The sequence below is a fragment of the Myiozetetes cayanensis genome, unplaced genomic scaffold (assembly GCF_022539395.1).
Source record: "Myiozetetes cayanensis isolate MyiCay16 unplaced genomic scaffold, myiCay2020 scf13, whole genome shotgun sequence".
In the NCBI taxonomy this organism is placed as follows: Eukaryota; Metazoa; Chordata; class Aves; order Passeriformes; family Tyrannidae; genus Myiozetetes; species Myiozetetes cayanensis.
Genome location: NW_026086937.1, coordinates 3,906,053 through 3,925,280, shown reverse-complemented (window position 1 = coordinate 3,925,280; position 19,228 = coordinate 3,906,053). Strand labels below are relative to the sequence as shown.

At 38.3% G+C, this 19,228-nt stretch overlaps 1 protein-coding gene across 1 annotated transcript in view; it reads right to left on the bottom strand.

Annotated features, from left to right (window-relative positions):
• CUL3 (cullin 3) overlaps positions 1-19,228 on the bottom strand; it is a 53,979-nt gene that overhangs the window by 25,481 nt on the left and 9,270 nt on the right. The window contains exons 2-3 of the mRNA XM_050308054.1: positions 9,819-10,016; positions 3,453-3,566 (exon numbers count right to left, since the gene is read on the bottom strand). Of these exons, the coding sequence (XP_050164011.1) occupies positions 3,453-3,566; positions 9,819-10,016 (312 nt within the window). The remainder of the gene's footprint in view (positions 1-3,452; positions 3,567-9,818; positions 10,017-19,228) is intronic.

Below are 19,228 nucleotides of genomic sequence, written 5' to 3'. Positions count from 1 at the left end.
AGTGCTGTATCCTACAGCATTCACTGGAATTGTGGAAACTTGAAATTCAGTCATGGAAACTGGAATGTCTCAAAAAAGTCACGACTGATCTTTACTATGCAAAAGGTTACAAAACCTCACACTACACCTGCAACAGACCTGAAACCAACAGACTTTCATCAGAGAGTATCACAACAGACAAGGTAATTTAGTGCTTGTGGAAGAGGTTCTGCATGTAGAATGAAATCCTACCATAAACCTCTAACAGCAAGTATTCTAGTCATTAAGCATCATAATGCAGAAACCCCAATGTGCAAAAGTCACGCCTTTCTACAAGAAAGATCTATTTGAATTTATTTTTATTTCAAAAGTAGCAAAGTTAAATAGAGGAAAGAGATTAGGATGGGTTGGAGAGGTGTTTGTTTTGACTTAAATCATATGACAGCCAATGGGTGAAACAAAGCTGGAAAACAAATGTGGCATTAAAACAGACAGAGTTTAGTTTAAGGTGTACAATCACTAGGCTGAAGTAAGAATTTAAGGGAGTAAGACCAGAATTCAAGAGGATGTTAAATGTTTTACTTTCACTGATGTCACATGGTCTGTTGGGCAATAGATACATTTCCTGAAACTGATGGGTAATTGAGATGGCCTACAAAATAAGAGAAGGGTTGGGTTATGCTTTACTTACAAATATATGATAATTGCATATACTTCTCCTGGTAGAACACAAGCACATCAATTAACAATGCCTGGTTTTCTTAGCTAAAATATTTTTCATGTCAGTTATAGTAGCTCTGCTTGAATAAAAACTATAAACAACTTCTGACATAAGCATATCACTATAATCCTACATGTCACTCAGACTCAACATGATAAAAGAACAAATAATTCTTTATTTTATAAAATTCTTGAAAATTGTTTCTTTGAAGAGCAGTCAGGTCTCGTCTTTCACAGTTGTTCTGTCGCTGTATGATTTTGTGGCACTAGCAGCCACAAAACTATCTTCCAAAATTCCAAACTTTTGGAATGAACACATACTCAAGACTGGAAGTTTCCTGCTCTTAAGTCTCTTTTGAATAAAGAGAATTGTGTTTGACTCAAGATGACATCCCTGTGACAAAGATGAAACTGCAAATCTTTGAAAATAATCCTATTTTAAACTATAGTTTATACTTTAATTTGTAATCAAAGCACGTATTTTCTATTGACAATTTGTCTTATGCCCCTCCAAGTCAAAGAAAAGAAGGGACTCTGCCCACTGCATCAGCTCCTTGCATTAGATGGTTCTATTATAACCCCATGATACGTTACAGAGGTTTAACAAACAGACATCAGCGCTCCTAAAGTTTGAAAAGTCTATATAATCATTTTGGAAGAAAATTTTGTTGCATTTTTACTATTATACTACAAATATATTTTATTTTAGATGTGTTTTTTCTGTTTCTTTGGGTCTTACTTTGGTACAAGATAAAAAAAGTCAATGGAAGGCAAATAATAAGTCAAGCAGAGGGCTCAACTGAACACCCACTTGAAATAATTAGGAACTGTCAAGCAGCAAATGGAAGGCTATATAATCCAAGGTATGCAAATTATTTTTTTATTCTGTTCTGAATCTAAAAGATAACCCATGAAGTTCAATTTGCACTCATAGGAATGCTGCAGAATTCCATCCCCCGAAATTTTGGTGGAAAAGAAAAGGTTGTCTGGATGTTTGAACAGCACTCACAAGCTTTAAACCAAAGTCAAGGCACTGCTCTCTGAGTGCAAAAAATACCTGGTAAACTAGTAAACTTGGTAAACAGTTCTCCTTTTCCCCATAAGTGGTAACTGCAGTATGTATCCCTTCCTCAAAGAGAGAACCCTTTGGTCCTTAATATACTGGTCAGCACACTGAAACAGGAAAAGCTGATAAGCCGATTTTCTCTGCCACTGTTTGAAGGATCAAAAATTTATTGATTTTAAGAGTAGGAGATAACATTGCATTACCCATTACCTTGGAGTATCCAGCACCTTCTGTACTGAAATGATATACAATGTTTGGCTAAAACACAACAGCTACTCCCCTAGAAAGCTCCGGGTTCCATCTTCTAACAGTTCTGAAAATGCACCACTAGCTTTGGTAGATTAATCTAATCCTTAACTATTCTCGAATTTGCCTAGCTGCATCTTGCAGCAATTGATTTGTATTTGTCCTTCACAAACAGATTAGAGATTCCAGGGTTTCTCACAGCAAAGACAATACACCTTGAAAATAATCTCTCCATCTTCCTTTTGGCGAGATAAAAATACACAAATCGTTCAGTGTCACCTGAAGGCATTTTATCCAGCCCTCCAGATTTTGGTCTTTTCCCAATTGAAATAAAACAAACCAACCCCAAACATGAAGGGCAGTAAATCCATTAAAAAAATAATCATGTTATTAATTACTCCAAATTCTTTAACTTTTAGCAGCTTATCAATCAAAGGGGACTTCACAGCTAATACAAACATGGTCAGTGTCATAGGGTGAGATCTTTAACAGCTACAAGATGAGATCTTAACTCCAGTTTTTCAGTAGATAGAACACAATTCCAATTAATTACCATTTTTGACCAAAAAATTGCCATCACTCTCTGTCCTTCATGTTTAATAGTGCATAAAGTACTATCTTTAGTATGATATTTTGGCAAAAAATTATTTTATACAAAACCCCATAGCATCTCAACAAGTTTTTCTCTTCTTTGTCAAATCAAAGCTTTCAGTCAGAAGCCAAGTAAAAATATTCTCCTGCATCCTAGAGCATGCCCACCATTATGGGAATTTAAATACATACCAACTAGCTAAAGTGTAACACAATCCAGAGAGAAAAATGTCAGGCCTTCTCTCCAAAAAAAAAAAAAAAAAAAAGCCTTTTCTGTTGACTATAGGTAAGAAATTGCAAGCCTGCAACCAGAGATCCCACTCTCATCTATGTACACCACAGTCTTGTACCCAAGCTCTGTATGAACAGGAAAGGGTTCAGTTAGAATTTAACTTTCAAAGACACACACTGTACTGAAGCAAAGTTATCCTCTCCAAATCCTTAAGCCTAAAGAACAGCTACATAGGAAGTCTGAGGAGACTTTACACCATCATGCTTTCCACTGCAAGAAAACACTGCTACGGGAACTACAACATCCATGTCACATCTGTAACCTGCCAGAATGGGTCTGACCAGCTTAGCTTTTAAGAACTGCAAAGTTCAACCATTTTTCAGATTAGTTTTTCAAGTGATAATGAGATAACCTAAAAGAAGAAACCAATTACATTTTGTCAAACACCTGTGCATACAAGAGCATTGCATAGGAAATTTAAAACAAGGGACAGAGAACAGTCTTAGGAAAAAGAGTGGTAAGCAAGCCTTGCTTTTTATCTCTCCCTTCTATTTGTTTGGATTTGTCAAAAGACAACTGTACTGCACAGCTAAATGTGTGAAATAGCAGAATACCCACCATATACATCAGAATGTCTCTAATCATCACCATTGCTGTTTGATGATCATTCCACGCTTGGTTTAGTGTTTGTAGAAAGTTGTTATTCAAGGAGTTTAACACATCTTCTCGCACCTGAAGCAAAAAAAATAATACATTGCCATAAAGTCAAGTCAGTTTCTCCTGCAGCATTTAAATCTTAACAAACTTAGCTTCAGCACAAAATTCCTTGCTCCTCTATGAACTTGAATACTGCAGACAACTTCTTGCTTTTCCTGGGTCCTGACCATCCCTACCTTGTACTTCCACTTTTCTGTGGAAAAATATGACTTCACACATGTAAGAAAAATCAGACTAAAAACAAGAGCAACAAAATATACATGGGTATTAAATTTCAAAGTAATTCCTGAAATCTCAAATATGAAAGTATTTTTTTAACAACTCTTCAAACGTTTTATCTCTATGTTATAGTGTTTCAAGTAATGCTAACTTTACTATCACAAGTAATTTCAGAATACTGGGTAGTAGCAGTCAATATTACAAACAGGAGCAAGTTCAGGTGGAAAATTAGCCATGATGACATTTAGAGAGACAAGCTGAGATAGCATAAAATTACAGCAAACAACCATCACTTGGTAAACACCAGATTCTTACACTGATAGTCCATACTCTCCAACAATGAGGAAAAAAAAGTCATCTTTGTTTATACAAATGTATTTGCTCGTTGATTCATCTGTCTCAACTTGAGACTTTATGCCTCTTTGCCACTACTACTAATAAAAAAAAGAGCATCCAGTTTCATATTTTGATTTTATGCAGTAGACAAATACTACAGTGCTTAAACTCGTGTAAAGGAGAGACCCATGGGAATGTAAAAAAATTATTCCAGAGTTAACAAAATGTGTGAATTGACTTCTGACATAACATTCAGAATATATTCTGCCCTTGTTGTAACACAAGAGAATGTATTCTCACATTTATAAATCTGCACTTATGCTTGGGTAAGTGCAAATTTCAGTACAGAGAATTCCAAGAGGAAAATAAAATGCACACAGCAAGCAGCCACAAGCTGCACCAACATCACATGCAACCACCTGAGAGACTTCATTCTGTAAAGTTTTATGAAGTTATTGGGCTAAACCAGCAGAACGAGGAATTCTGTCTGCCACACTCCATAAACCTGGATGAGCAAACCAGAGACAGAGCATGGCACGTTGCCCAAACACAATGGTCTCTTCTCAAGAAGCTCTGGAAGTTTATCCCAGCAGCATTCACCCTGTTCCTGAATCTAGGCAATATGTGTATCTACAGGTTGTTTAAAGCTTTCTGAAATCTTCAAACACCTACTGTACAGACCTGAGCAAGGCCTCTCCTTGTTCTTTCAGAACATAATATACAGTTACAAGCACTGTTTAGCTGCCTCATTCTTTCTGATCATGATCATCATTTACCCTTTGGTCACCCAAATGTGTGCTCTGTTAACATCCAATCTATGTAGTTTATATAGCCAAAATATAAATATGCACTGAAAACTTCAGCAGACATACTTGTGAAGGGTATGCAGAATCGCCCAGAACAAGAGAAACACACATGACATGGTTGCTTTCACTTCTTTGGCCAGTATGGAATAACAACGAAAATGTTATTTGGCAGATCACCCACACAGGTAAAATTTACCAAAGCATGATTAGATTATAAGCACAGATAACCAGGGACATAAATTCTATGACACTGTTTTTTTTAAAGAACACAGGGGCAGTGTGCCTTTGTGATTACTCAGATCCATCACAGTAATGCTACTGGGCCAGCCAGTGCCAAATCACACACCAAGGGGGAGCAAAAGGGGTTCTTGCCATCAGGTAGCAGTGATGAATTGCTTCCAAGCAGACACCTGAACACTCCACAACTCTGCTCCATACAGAATGTCACGTGGCTTTCTGGAAATGTGTTTTAAAGGTCAGGAATGGGTGCTGTACAACAAAACTACTTTAAGAGGATCTCTTCTCAGTGACGCTCTCCAAGGTTTATTTCAAGCTGCAGAGAGGTTTGGGAAGCCTTTCTTTTAGTTGCTACAAAAGCCACCCAAATTATCCCTTATAACAGCTGCCTAGTTAATAAGTGCTCAAAACATTCCTTGTATAGGCCATGAATACAACAATTTTACAGGAAAATAGTATAATGCACATAACATCTTAGCCATGCAAAGATGCAGAGTTAAACCACTTTGGTAGAATAAATGATTTGAAGTAAAAAAGCCTGGATATCCACACTTTTCTACAAGACAAGAAAGCCCTTCAGAGAAACAAGTGCTACTCTTCCAAAGCCTTGGAAAAATCTCCATCTCAAAAGATTTTTATCAGCAGAACGTTACTTTGAATTAGCTCAGCTTGCAGTGATTTCTGTGACAATATTTGCAGCTATACAGCAAATTGGCAAGGGAAGCCAGTTTAAATAGGACTGTCCATATAAAGACTTGAAAATATATTAGCAGCTTCATAATCTGTGTAAGGTCATTTTATAGTTGCAAGGCTGAAATCCAGTGTATAACTTCAGGCTCAACTGCATTTGGATACAGCTCTTCAGGAAATACAGAACCCTCCCCCCAGTCTCTTTAAGAATAGTTGGCAGAAGCTTTCAATACCTTTAAATAACTCTTTATCAAGGGTACACAAAGCAGACTTATAGCCTAGTAGTTTCTCTCTCACAGTGCCTGTCCTGATGCAGCAGCACAAATAGTTCAATTATGTAATTTCCACTACTGTAAGGACAGTCAGAATCTTCTATGGGGAGCAGCAGTAGAGAACAGCACTTTCTGAACTAAGGCCTCAAGCCCTCAAAACTTTTATTATGGAGTTCCTTTACCTTCTGCAAAAATCCAACTAGTCTAAAAGACAGTATTCTAAAATCTTAGGAGTGCCAAGTAAGTTCACAGATTAACTATGACTTTACCAGAAATGTCTGTTCATCCCTGCAGCTGCTATCCTATTCTGCTGAAAGAAAAAAAAACCCAATACTGAAGAATACTGATGCTTCTGAACTGTTACTTACTCTCTGGCAATTCCCTCACATTCTTTTGCCCTCCATATAATAGCAGTCTTGCAAAAGATCATCTGAAAACACCATTAAGAAAATATAAAGGCAGATAACACTTCATACATTGTCAGTCAGGCTTACAGTACACCTAATGCTCAATGGGTAATTTGCCTCCTACACAACTTCTCGTGTCATTCCTCCCTATTTCACTGATGTTATGGAAATAATTTCAAATTCCCTGTAGGAGATGCCTCTCTTATCTCTCCCCTTCTTTCTGTGGCACCACAATAGCAAATTTGAAAGCTTGCAAAGGATGCCAGACATAACTTTCTGAGTCCCAGAGCAGACAACACTTCCTTCAGCCGACACCTTCTGCACCAGCACCCCACACAATTCCTTCTGCTTTTGACACTGCCACAATGACCAGCTCTGTGCCCTCCCAACAAAATGCTTTTTTGCATGCTTGCCTGTATTGTTATTCTAAAATACCAGGTACTGTCCCTACCAAACTCTATCAGCTGTATCAGCAAAGCACACCATGTCGTAAGGCATTCTGGCATGGCAGCAACAGAGATGTTTGGTAAGAGCAAGACATATCACAGGACATGAGGATATCCCAAGTACCTCTTTCTTTTTAGAAATGCTCTAGTGTCTCCCCAGACCAGTGTGTTTCAGTCCATTTAAGTTTAGGACAGTCCTTTACATCTCTGAATCTGATGTACACTGCTGGCTTGGCCAACATATCAATGAACTCCTTTGTCACACACACACAGAGTTCACAGAATGTTTATGGCATGTTGCATGTCATGGGTTTAGATTTCACTGGACTATGATGTGTGCATAAAAATCATAGAATGGCTTGGATTGGAAGGACCTTAAAAATCATCTCCTTCCAAACCCTATGCCATGGGCAGGGACACCTTTCACTAGACCAAGTTGCTCAGACCCTCATCTAACCTGGCCTTGAACACTTCCAGGGATGGGGCATCCACAGTTTCTCTGGGCAACCTATGCCAGTGTCTCACCAGCCTCACAGTAAAGAATTTCTTCCTAATATCTAACCTAAACCTACTCTCTTTCAGTAAAAAATCCACTCGCTTCTACACATTTTCATTTTTATAAAAGAAATGTAATGAACAACATTTCAGTTGGCAAAATCCCCTCTTCTAAATTCTGGCATTCACCATTGAGTCTCTGAATACAAGTTTACAGAGGCTTGTGATGAGAGGATTTATTGTTAATTAGCTACTTAAAATTTAACAGAGAACTGCCCTTGGAAAGAGACAGTGAACAGAAAAGATTTTTCTAAAATTTCTCTGACAAAGTGTGAGGATAAACAAAACTTTTTTTTATCTATCTTACCACAAGTACTAATGGCACAAACACAAGATGTCATTATAGAACTGATCCTATTCTTAATAATCAGTGCAGTATTTTTTCCATACTTCCATCTATAACTACCTCAACATAACATCCCTAAGTAAATATTCAAAAGGGACAAGGAGTAGTTTTGAGCCTACAGAAGTTTTCTTTATTGTTAAGAAAATTTTGGCAGAAGTCACATTTTCTTTTTTTAGTCTTTTTCTTGGATTATTTATCGGATGGCATCATCAGAATAATTTAGCCTTTTTAACTTTACAGCAATTAACAACCAAAGCTCAGTAGTTAGCCTTTTTATTTAAAAAAAATTTGGTCATCTATTTTTACGTTACCCATACACATGGTTATAATTTGCTTAATCACATTAAAGATCACAGTACTAGGTCACTATATTAAGTGTCAGAAAGGCACTACTCTACACTGCTATTTGTGCAGTCCTCTCAGCCAGTGCAGTGAAAGTACAAACTCAAGATCTTCTGCTCTTTTCTTAATTTTCCACAATCAGCACTTCAGAATAATTTATTTTGCAAATGGATAATTTTTAATATGCAAAATAGCTAGGAACTAAGATAAGAAGTTGCAGAATACCTAGTAACAAGAGCAGCTTCCCTCAAACTAACCCAGAATAAACTAAAGTCTAGGAATAATAAAAATGTAGTGTCATATTATTACATACAGACTGTAAACATAGACATATACATGGCACAAAAAGCCTCAGCCATTCGCCACATTTTACATGAATAGCACAGATTATGCATGCACAGATTATGAAAACAGAAGAGTTTGAGAGTCACAGATGTGCTACAGTTATAGAAGAGAACCTTAAATAATCCAGCCACTTCATACAGGATGTATCCTCTTGTGCAACAGTAAAAGAGCCCGCGTTCAAAGGAGTTTTAGGCTATACTTGTTCAGACCACACCTTTGAAACTAAGATTTTAGAAAGAAAATAACACATTTCTCATCCACAGCAGTAGCTCCAGTTGGAATGCACTAAAAACTCCCAAGAATTCTGCACTATTCAGACATAAACCTCCCATCCATTCTCTTAAATTCAGCCATAAGTAATCATCCAAGACACATGACGGTGTATGACTTTCCTTTTCAGATGCTGTAAAAGCAACCAGTATCTGGGAGCAGAGTGGACATGAGTCTTTCTTCAAAGATAGGCAGGTGTGGAGCAAGGCAGGCATCTCTCCAGACTTGGAATTCCTATTACCCCTAAATACTACGTGGACTCCTAAAAAGTGAGTTTTAACTTCTTTCAGTTATATACTTATTAATCAATTCTAAACTTTTCTCTCAAAAACAGGAGAGGTAGTTCCATGGTTTAACATAAGACCTAAAGAGTCCTTTTCTCAGATGATACATCTTCAGAAACAAGAAGTTTCTGCATGTCATTTTGGCTAAATTACATGGTTTTGCAAAGGCTGAAATGATAGGATGCAGATTACTCAGGACTTTTGTTGTTGCTGAGCTGATGTTTTTGAACAGCGCCTTCTGCCTCTTTAAATAGCATAATCCTAGCACAACTCTCTCATTAACTTGTGAATTAGTTCATTAGCCCATAACAAACTGGTATTTATTTTGTTCCATGGATGAAAAAACTGACTCAAAACTAACCCAAAATCTGGCCTAAGAAAGTCACAAAATGCAAACAAAAAGGCCACAAACCTTTAAAAAAAAAAAAAAGATTCCCAGCTCTCAACAGTTATTCTTCAACAAAAGTTGTTTCCTGTTATACACTTTCAAACACTTTCTGTGGTCTTTCCTCCATTAGTAACTTACAAAAAACAGCACCTGGAACATGAAGTCATTTGAGCTGGCTTTTAGCTCGAGGCTACCCTTTCGGAGAGAAGCTACACAATTGCAACACAAGGCAACATAAAGAAGTTAGATTTTTTTGTCATTTAAATAACTGCTCAGAATTCTATCCTGTAAGACACTTCCATTTTAATTAACAAAACGACAAACCTTGTTTATTAGATGCTCAGTGACCACTTCTCTTAGTCCAGTGTAGAGTTTTTCACCATGTTTATGCAACACCATTGTATATGCATTCCTATACAGCTCCTCAAAACTGAGACCGCTATTGTTCTTACGCTGGATCTCTTGGATTGCATTTTTTAGAAGATCCCAAATGCTGTTCACATATTTCTCATCCATAGTCATCTGTAAAAATAAAACAATATGTTATTGTTTAGAATAAAAAAAAAAAAGGATATCGATAATAGAAGGTAATTGTTCTGCCACATCTTGTTGATTTATTATCACAAGGTTTCTCAAACTTCATTAAAACCGTGTTTATGAAACTAGCAAAGATTTAAAGAAATAGTAATGAAAATTGTAATTTATGAAAAAGTTTAATGCTATTTCCTTTCAGAGCTGCAAATCCACAGAACCCAACCCCAGAGCCTTTGCTGGTGGAAAGGAAGGTAATCATGGACATGGACTCTTCCTCCACAGTGCTAAAAATGATAGATGGTAAACTCTCATCCCATATTAACATGTTACTTGGCACCTCCTAAACTGTACTGCAACACTGATCTGCTTCACCAGACCCCAAATCAACCTGTACAATAACAGATAACGTCTGACACAGAGTTAGCAAACTTAGTCATCTGCTTGATCCAACTAAATGCTTCAAAATGTGATAGACAAAGCAGTATCAGGGATTGCAAGTAAGTGTATAAAAAAAATCAGATGTCAGTATTGCTTAAAGTTTGTGATTCAGTCAAGTTTCATCGTGCAACTGTAAAAAATATCCTACTTTTTAACTGAACCAATTTTAAAAAGCAATGTTTAAAGTTCACTTTGGTTTAGTTTATACAAAACCAGGAACTGAGTTAGCATTTTACATCTAAAGAAAAAGGATGAAGAGTGAAGAGAAAAAAGCTGCTATTCCCAGAGTTACTGTGGAAAAAGAAAATATCCCACACACCAATCTACCAAAATCCCAGATACCAGTCTACCAAAAATGTCAAAGTAGCCTTGAAAATAAGAGCTAAAGTGGTAAAAGAGTCAAGAATAATGGTATGACACTGACAGAGGGAAATCATGACCAGCTGTAGTCTACCTCTCCTTCCCCTTCCACCCAAGAACCATTAAGTGAATAGAGAAAAAATATGGAAAACTAGATTTGACTGCATTTGTATTCAAATACAATTATTAGCAGAACTTTTTTCATTACAAGTATATTTTTACATGTATTTTCGAAATCACATATCAACTTCTCTGGGCATTATAAACAAAAGTACAGCTCATAATAAAGAGAAGCCATTCACTGCCTTGGGAGCGAATGGTGAACAAAACCAAAACAAGACACACAAACACACATCTTCCATCCTGCTTGTCTTTTGGAGTTTTGGTTAAATACAAAGATTTTTATGATAAAAATAATCCTATCACTACTTTTTCCACTTCTCTGATACCAGATCCACTAGACCACTCAACTCTGTGTACCAAGAACTTGAGATATGGTGTTAGATATCCAAAAATTCTTAGCTCCCCATCTCCCAAAAGTAAAGCTTCAAAGTAGCAGAGGAATGGCGGATGGAATGTCACATCTCTCCACACTTTTGGCTTATTCTGCTATGTATAATACTGAAAGGTCAGTAATTCTGTTTTTAATTTGCATTTGCTACATTGGTGCCTCTTTAGGGAAATTATTTTCTAAAGCCTTCCTGAACCAGCAATTTTTGCAAATGCTGATAATGAAGGCAACCATTTAGATTTGCAGACAGCAATCCAAGTAAAAGCTTTCCAGTCTTCCTTTCAAAGAAATGAGGTTTTGTTTTCAAACAAAGCATAGACTCAAACCAACACCTCCCAATGTCCTTTTTTCCCCTTGCTAATCAAGTATCTCCAAGCCAACATGACCTTTTTATCTCAACTGCAGTTTAATTGCACACTGTATTTTAAAAAAGGTGTGATCTGTATAAACCAGGCAAATCACTGGGTGCTCCTTTGCAGAGGTGTTCCAGCACTGCTGCTTCTGGGCTGGTCACAGTGACCATCTCTGTGTGTTACAGATAAAGCAGCACATCTGATACCTCAGATCTGTTCAGGAAAAAAATAAAAGTGAACTGTTTCATTCTTTCACTTTAAATCCAAATGCCACAAAAACGGAGGAAAGACTGTCATGTTATTTGCTCCAAACTCACTGAATTCAAACATGAACATAGAGCTTGCTGCCACTTGACAATTGACACACCACAAGCTGCTCTGGAAGCACAAGAAAGGTCCATAAAAGGTAATTTTAGGGAGTACACACCTCCGTGGGATAAATATATAGAAATATCTGAAAAAGTATTATAAACTTATTACCTTTTAGGATTAAGCATGAAGGACTCTGCTTTTCAATCCAGCCTCCTATTCTGCTGATGACTTAGATTAACATCTGTGAGGTTTTAAGGGAACAGGTTTGCTCAAGTTCTAGGATATCAAGTTAGAAGAGCAGTGTCTTCTAAAAAAGCTCTAGCACAGCTGGCTTGTTTGCAGCAGTGTTTTCTAACAAAGCAAAGACTCCTAACACTTTAAATAATTCCATTCCATTTGGCAGTAAGTCACTGCAGTAATGTCTGAGCAAAAATGTATTATTTCCTCTCCACTGCTGAAAAATTGTGTAGCATTTGAACAGAAGAGGTCTTCCTGTATTCTCAAAGGTTTGTAAGATGTGCAATGACTAAATCTACCCTTGGATTATTTAACTCACAGGTTCATCTCTGTTCCTCCCCTTTCCTTAAGTCAGGCTTGTATGAAGATTTAAAACCCAAACAACTAATCAATAAATACGTTTTTTATACTACTCAAACACTTTGCCGTTTTTCAAAATTCTGTACAAAAGCATCTCTGAAAACACTATTAGAGAACTGTGACTCAACAGGGAAAATTTATGCAACTCTCTGGATCCCTACTCTGTGAGTGATAGACTTCCACAAATATGAATACAGAATCAGAGCCCTGCTGTTTTTCCATGTTTTCATTCCCAGATTTCTTTTAACGGTTATATTTTAAAAGTGAACTCCACATTTTTAATACAGTTGCCTTGCTCGTGTCACGTATTGTTGCAGATTTAGCAGAACTCAGATTGCTGCTTCTGCTGGTGCTTTTAAAAAAACCCACACAGGTCTGGAAAGGCTTTCAGAAGCAAAATCCCATTAACTTCAGTAGTGCCTACACCCAGATTCACCAAGATAGTAAGAAGCCAGTGTCCAAATAGAGGAAATGTGTTAATGTACTCCCGCTTATCTGAACATTACCTTTCTTGGGGAATGGGAGAGAGACCAAGTCTGTTATTGGCAGGAGAGAGAGCTGTTTATAAGAGGCCGCTAGTTGGAAAACTTCCACACACTGCTGCCCAAATGCTAATGATTCAAAGATGCAACTTGAACACAAACATCTGAACTCAGAGCGTAGCACAAGTACATCTTGAGGAAATTGGACTAAAATGTCAGTGTACATGAAAGTGCAATCATTTCACCAAAAAAAAAAAAAAAAAAATCTGCAAAGGACTCAAAAGGTCCTTTATTCCACAGTGCTGCCACAGCGCAGGATCAGATACTCTCAGGTCCCTTCCTTTAACAGTGTTTGTCTATCATATTAAAAATTAAACCCAAGACCAAATAAACAATCACTGCCAGCAATCTATTGCCATTATCACCTGAAAAGCAGGTAAAGCTGGTAACAGTCCTGAATAGAGTTCTCAGTGCCTCCCTCCCAGAAGCTGACACTACAGGCACCTGTTGGAGTAACTTACTGGCATCAGTCACAGCTGAACAGCTCAGTTCTAGGAACTTTCTGTTTAACATATAACTTCATGCAAAATATTATCACCCTCCTTCTAGTCATGTAGTTCAAAGGGAAGTGCAACATCCTGTCCCTAGGGAGCAGGAACAACCCCATGTGTTAGGAGCTGCTGGGGCCAACTGGCTGGAAAGCAGATTTGACAGAAAAGATCCCAGAGCACTTGACAGACATCAAATTGAAGATAAACCAATGGCCCTCTGAGGCAAAGAAGATTAATGGTATTGTGGGCTGCATTTGGAGGAGTGTTGCCAGCAGGTCAAGGGCTCTGTGCAGCACTGGAGGGACACATGTGCAGTAGTGTGTCCAGTTCTGGGCTCCCCAGTACAAGAGAGACATGAACATACTGGAGACAGTCCAGTGAAGGGCCTCTAACCACCCTCTGGAGCACCTCTCACATGAGGAAAGGCTGAGAAAGACAGCCCAGAGAAACCCTGCAGGGATCAAATCGGTGCACACAAAAGCCAGTGGGAGGGTGTACTGAAGAGGGAGGGAATCAGCCTCTTTGCAGGTGCCCCGTGACAGGACCAGGTACAATGGGCACAAACTGAAACACAGGAGATTCCCCCTGAACATCAGGAAAACTTTACTGTGAGGGTGACCAAGCGCTGGCACACAGCCCAGAGAGGCTGTGGAGTCTCCATCCTTGGAGATATTCAAAAGCCATCTGGATACAGTCCTGAGCAACCAGCTCCAGGTGACCCTGCTTAAGCAGTGGGACTGGACAAGACAATGTTCCCAAGTGGCTTCCAACCTCAATCCCCGTGTGATCTGGTGATACACACTACAGCTGTACAGTGAGGAAGCCGGAAAACCAGGGCTCCTTGAGTAAATGTGACCTTTTTGGAACTGCCAGTACCAGTCTCCCAAAGGAAATGCATTGTGGGATAACAAAGGTGAGCAACAAAATACTTGTGGTCCCCAGTGGAACCAGGCATTTGTCCCCTGGCTTGTACCAACTCCAGTCAAAGAACAACACTGAAACTCCCAGACTCAGGAACATCCAACAGATCTACTGCTGGAAATCCATATTACTTTGCATAGAAATAAATGCTTTGGGGTGTAATTATTTACACTGTATACACTTTAACTTTTACAACAGTTCCATTTGGATGCAACTTCATTTCATGTTCTTGTCAGTTGGTCGTTTCACCCTTAACACTACAGAGCTTGCTCCTCTTACTTATATAACCACGCTCCAAGTGCTGTGAACTGCAAGGAAGAATTACAGGAGTAAACTGTTAAGAGCCTGCTGCAGTTCTAGAAGGTTTACACCAACTTACTTTTACTGAAAGTAGCTATTTAGTCTTCTTACCAAGTAGTGCTTAAGAAAGAAGTGAGGAAGAGGTAAATAGATGTCCCACAGAATCTCTGCAGGAGTATCCACAGAGTTTTTCCCACCAGCAGAAACAGGAGACACATGAACTATTACTCTCAAGACTAGTGACCACAGACAGCTTCTTATCCTTCTTGCAGAAGAAAATTCTAGACAAGTTCTATGAAGTTCCCACAAAGATCTCAAACCAGACAGGCCATTGTTAATTCTCAGAAGGTTTGAACAGACTGCCAACACACTCAAAGGACATTTTTACTTTCAAAAAAGTCACAAACACCACTACTCACTTTTTCTACAGAGTAGCTGCAGTGTTTATCACCATTCTACACATTACCAGGTGAAACATGTTGATCTGAAAGTGATCACTTTTAGAGAACAATGTTTCTCAAAGTTTTCTAAAAATGCAACCAATCCGCCTCATTCCTTTCCATTTACAGGTCTAACACCACAGAGCACTGGAATGAGAACCAACAGAAATTACAGAATGCAGGTGTTTACCCTCTCTACCTTGAAGGAAGTGAGTAGATACCAACAATTATAGTTAGTCAGCAGTGCTGGGAGTAAACATCTGCACCTAATAATTGCAGCCTATTCTCACTCCCCCTGTTCCTGTCCCTCAGCAGACAAAATGAGAAAGGTCTGACTGTTGTCTTCTAAAGCTGCCACCATGGCATCTTGATCCACAGTCCAAGAGGCAGGGAAGACTCCCACCAATGGTCTTCAATTCCACTGCAAAACAGGGCATTCATCAAGATGGTATTAAATAGTCTGTTACACAATAACTCAGCATCCTTAGCCTATATCCTTCATTCTGGGTGAAATTTGGCTGAGGTTATCCAGAAAAGAGCAAGAGCAGCCCATTTCCTGACTCAGAATCTAATCACTACTTGAATTTTTATAAACCCTTTGAATATTGTTAATTTAAAAGACAAGAATTTACAGTGACAGAGATACATTGTCTAGCATTTGCTCCAAGAATATCTCTGAAAAATGGCATATTAAGATATGGAACTACATATTCTTCAACTACAGGGCAGATAAAATGTACTTCTATCAATGACAAATGAAGAGCTCAATATTAACACTTTTCTGAAGTTTTCATCCTTGTGTAACAATGAGCATATCTGGAAGATGTTGGCTCACAATCTCATGCTCTCATATTGCCTACACATGCTTTCTCACAAATAAAAACAACCCATCTCTGAACAACTATAAACACCAGGCACAAAGTTCCTCAATGGTGTTGTCTGATCAGGTTGACTGTTACACACCAAAACATGACTGGAGAAGCATAAGAGAAGGAGCATGAAGAAAGTAAGGGTCACACACTCTCTCACTGCTGTTTTCCTGAATCTGGGCTATTACCTCAGTTTGGACATCTGTCGAAAGAGTCACAGGGAAGTCAGAGAAATGTGGTACCAAAACAGGCCCTAATAAGTAGCTTTGCTCCTAGATGACCTTCAGCAGCAATCGAAGATGATAACAGACTTATCCACATCTCCTAAGGAGTGTCAGGAAATGCCTATTACACTGTTATACACCCTCAGAAGGGTGTGTGTGGTGGTGGGGGAAATCTATGCCTACAGATTCCCCTGACACCTGACAGTTATCATTTACAAGATTAAATATTGACACCATTTTTAGTACCTGTGTTTTCTTCTTCACTCATCCCTTGATATTCAAGCCTCACCCTTGTTTGGGTAGGCAAACTTACTACTAACTTCTCCAAATTCCTCCTGCAAGGAATACTCATGGCACCGCATTTCCTTCCAGGCTCAGAAGATGAGCTGAGCAACCAGTGCTGAGAGAAATCCTCTAGAGGCCAAGGGAAGAATCAAGTTTAGTCTCACCCTCAAAAGGGCTCGAGCCTCTGCAGGGAGGGCTCCATGACAATACTCTACCAGTAACAGAAACACAGGAATTGTAATATTCAGTTCTCCTTCCCAGGCTTTACTCAGCAGAAGCAAGCAGAACATGCAATTAAATAAAAAAGGAATCCTTTCTGTCAACTGAAAGATCCAAGAGCTGTAGGGTTTTAGGTAAAACACTTTCCTTATCCACTTCGCTTGAATGGGCTCTGCAGCACTGAAAAGCTACTGGGCCAGCATGGGGTGTATGGGTGAAGTGGACTAAAAAGTGATTGCTCCTTAAAAGAAGGAGTTGTGCCTCCTGCACAGGGATTCACAGATTTGGTTTACCTTCACGGCATTGTCTCAGACTGTGCTGGTCTCATCACAAAACAAGTGCTGCTTTGGGTGGGAGCTTGAAGAGGAATGGGATTGGTTGGTTGGTTTTAAGCTTTATAGAGAACTGTAATATGCTCCAAGAACTTCCTTTTTTCAAGTAAACTTAAATCCCAGAAAAAAAAAAAAAAAGGACTTGTTCCTCCTCTCAAAACATAACACTTGTCTGCATTATAGGTAGGCCTGACAGGAGTTTCACAACACAACATCAATTTAACAGCCTGTGCGAAAAGTTTAAAACAAGTCTTTAACAGAAAACATCACACTGCAGCAATAGTTTTGACATGTTTAGGTAACTGAACAAATTTAAGGATCAGATATTAATTTATCTTTTCTTTTTCAGGAACCAATTCAGAAGAATGATCCTGAAGTGATCTCAAACTGCCAACACACCTCTCTTACTCTAGATTTCAACTTCTATTTAATACAGTTTCTTCCCTTTTCCCAAATGCCCCTCCTCAACTTCAGTCTTGCAAAAATATATGGAACATAATATGCTAAAAGGGAAAAAACGAGAAAAACAACTCCTCCCAAACACCTGCTTCACTTGAACTGTGACTATGAACTATGTAAATTTGAGCAGCCATCTCTTACAGATAAACACAAAGGAAAAGATAATCTAATGGGTTTTGTTTCATTTCCTTAAAAAACAAAAACAGAGACACTCTGAAAAGGCAAACAAATAAATATAAAGGTACACAGCAGTGATTCTGGGAACTTAAACAACTTTCTCCTTACAGACCTTTGCACACTTCCCCAGCACTAACTCCTACTAAGTGTTTGTGATTACTAATGAGCAACTACAAACTCAGTTACACTCCCCAAAAATCAACTTACAAAATGTACCTTCAGTCACTCTTATTGATATAAAGAACTCTCATTAATACAGACAAAAGCAGAATGTTACTTGTCCGAGTGGGTCAATGAAAAATGAGTGCTAGCTCATCAATCTCATTTTTCATCCAGTTATTGGTGTATATGGATTTACAGTCTTTAAGTTTCTGTATAAAAAAATGTATCAGCTGGTTAAGTAACAACATGGGATATTCAGTCAGTAAACACTGCATCTACAATCACTTACACAAAGCTTAACTGTCTTTCATACACTCATCTGTCTTACTATTTATTTTCCACAGGACCCAAGTGCCTTGAAATACACATATGCTTTAGTCAGCAAGGACTGACGGATGTTGTCCTCCAGCAGGGTTGGGTACTGAGGAAAAGCAAAGAAAACACAGCAAAATTAACTTCTTTTCAACAAACTTGCTAAGGTGCTGCTAATTACACTAGAGACTTTATTCTACAGTTGCGAGCTTTGCCCAAAGAGGATAGCAAAATAGTACTTACTAAAACACAAAAATCCATGTTTTTAATTTACCTGTTTTCCCCCAGCAGATAAAGCTAAATGCCTTCCAAATATCAAAAGGCATCAGGTGTAAAATAAGCAAATCTCCCCCTGCCATCATGCAAGCTTCTCCCCATTCTGACATTACAGTATGAAAGCTGTTTTTTAAAAAAGTTGTATTTAACAGACAACAATTAACTGGTTTTGTTCAAGCTTCTAGAAGAATTGAACTGGTAAGAGGCTAAATATAGGAAGTTCTAGTTCAAAAGATAGTTGTCACTGCCATAGAATGGAAGTGCTTATACAGCCAAAATAGCAACATTGCCTGTATTATTAACCAAGGTTCTTTTAAAAACGTTCAATGACATTTCGACAGCGCTCATTACTATGGCACCTGAAAATGGAGGAGGATTACAAAGCACTCATAATGAAACTACTTATTTCCTGAGAACACTTCAAACTAACAATAGTAAAGAAGAACTGTCTATACTGCTGAAACCTCTCTTACTTATTTGGAAACTGTTAGAGCTGAAGTCTAGATCTAAGTTTACAGTTCACAACGTCTGCTCTTTCACGCTTAGCTTTGCAAATGAACAAAGTCATTTTCAGACATGAAGTTAAGTTTTGGTTTATTTCAGTAGATGTATTGAACACT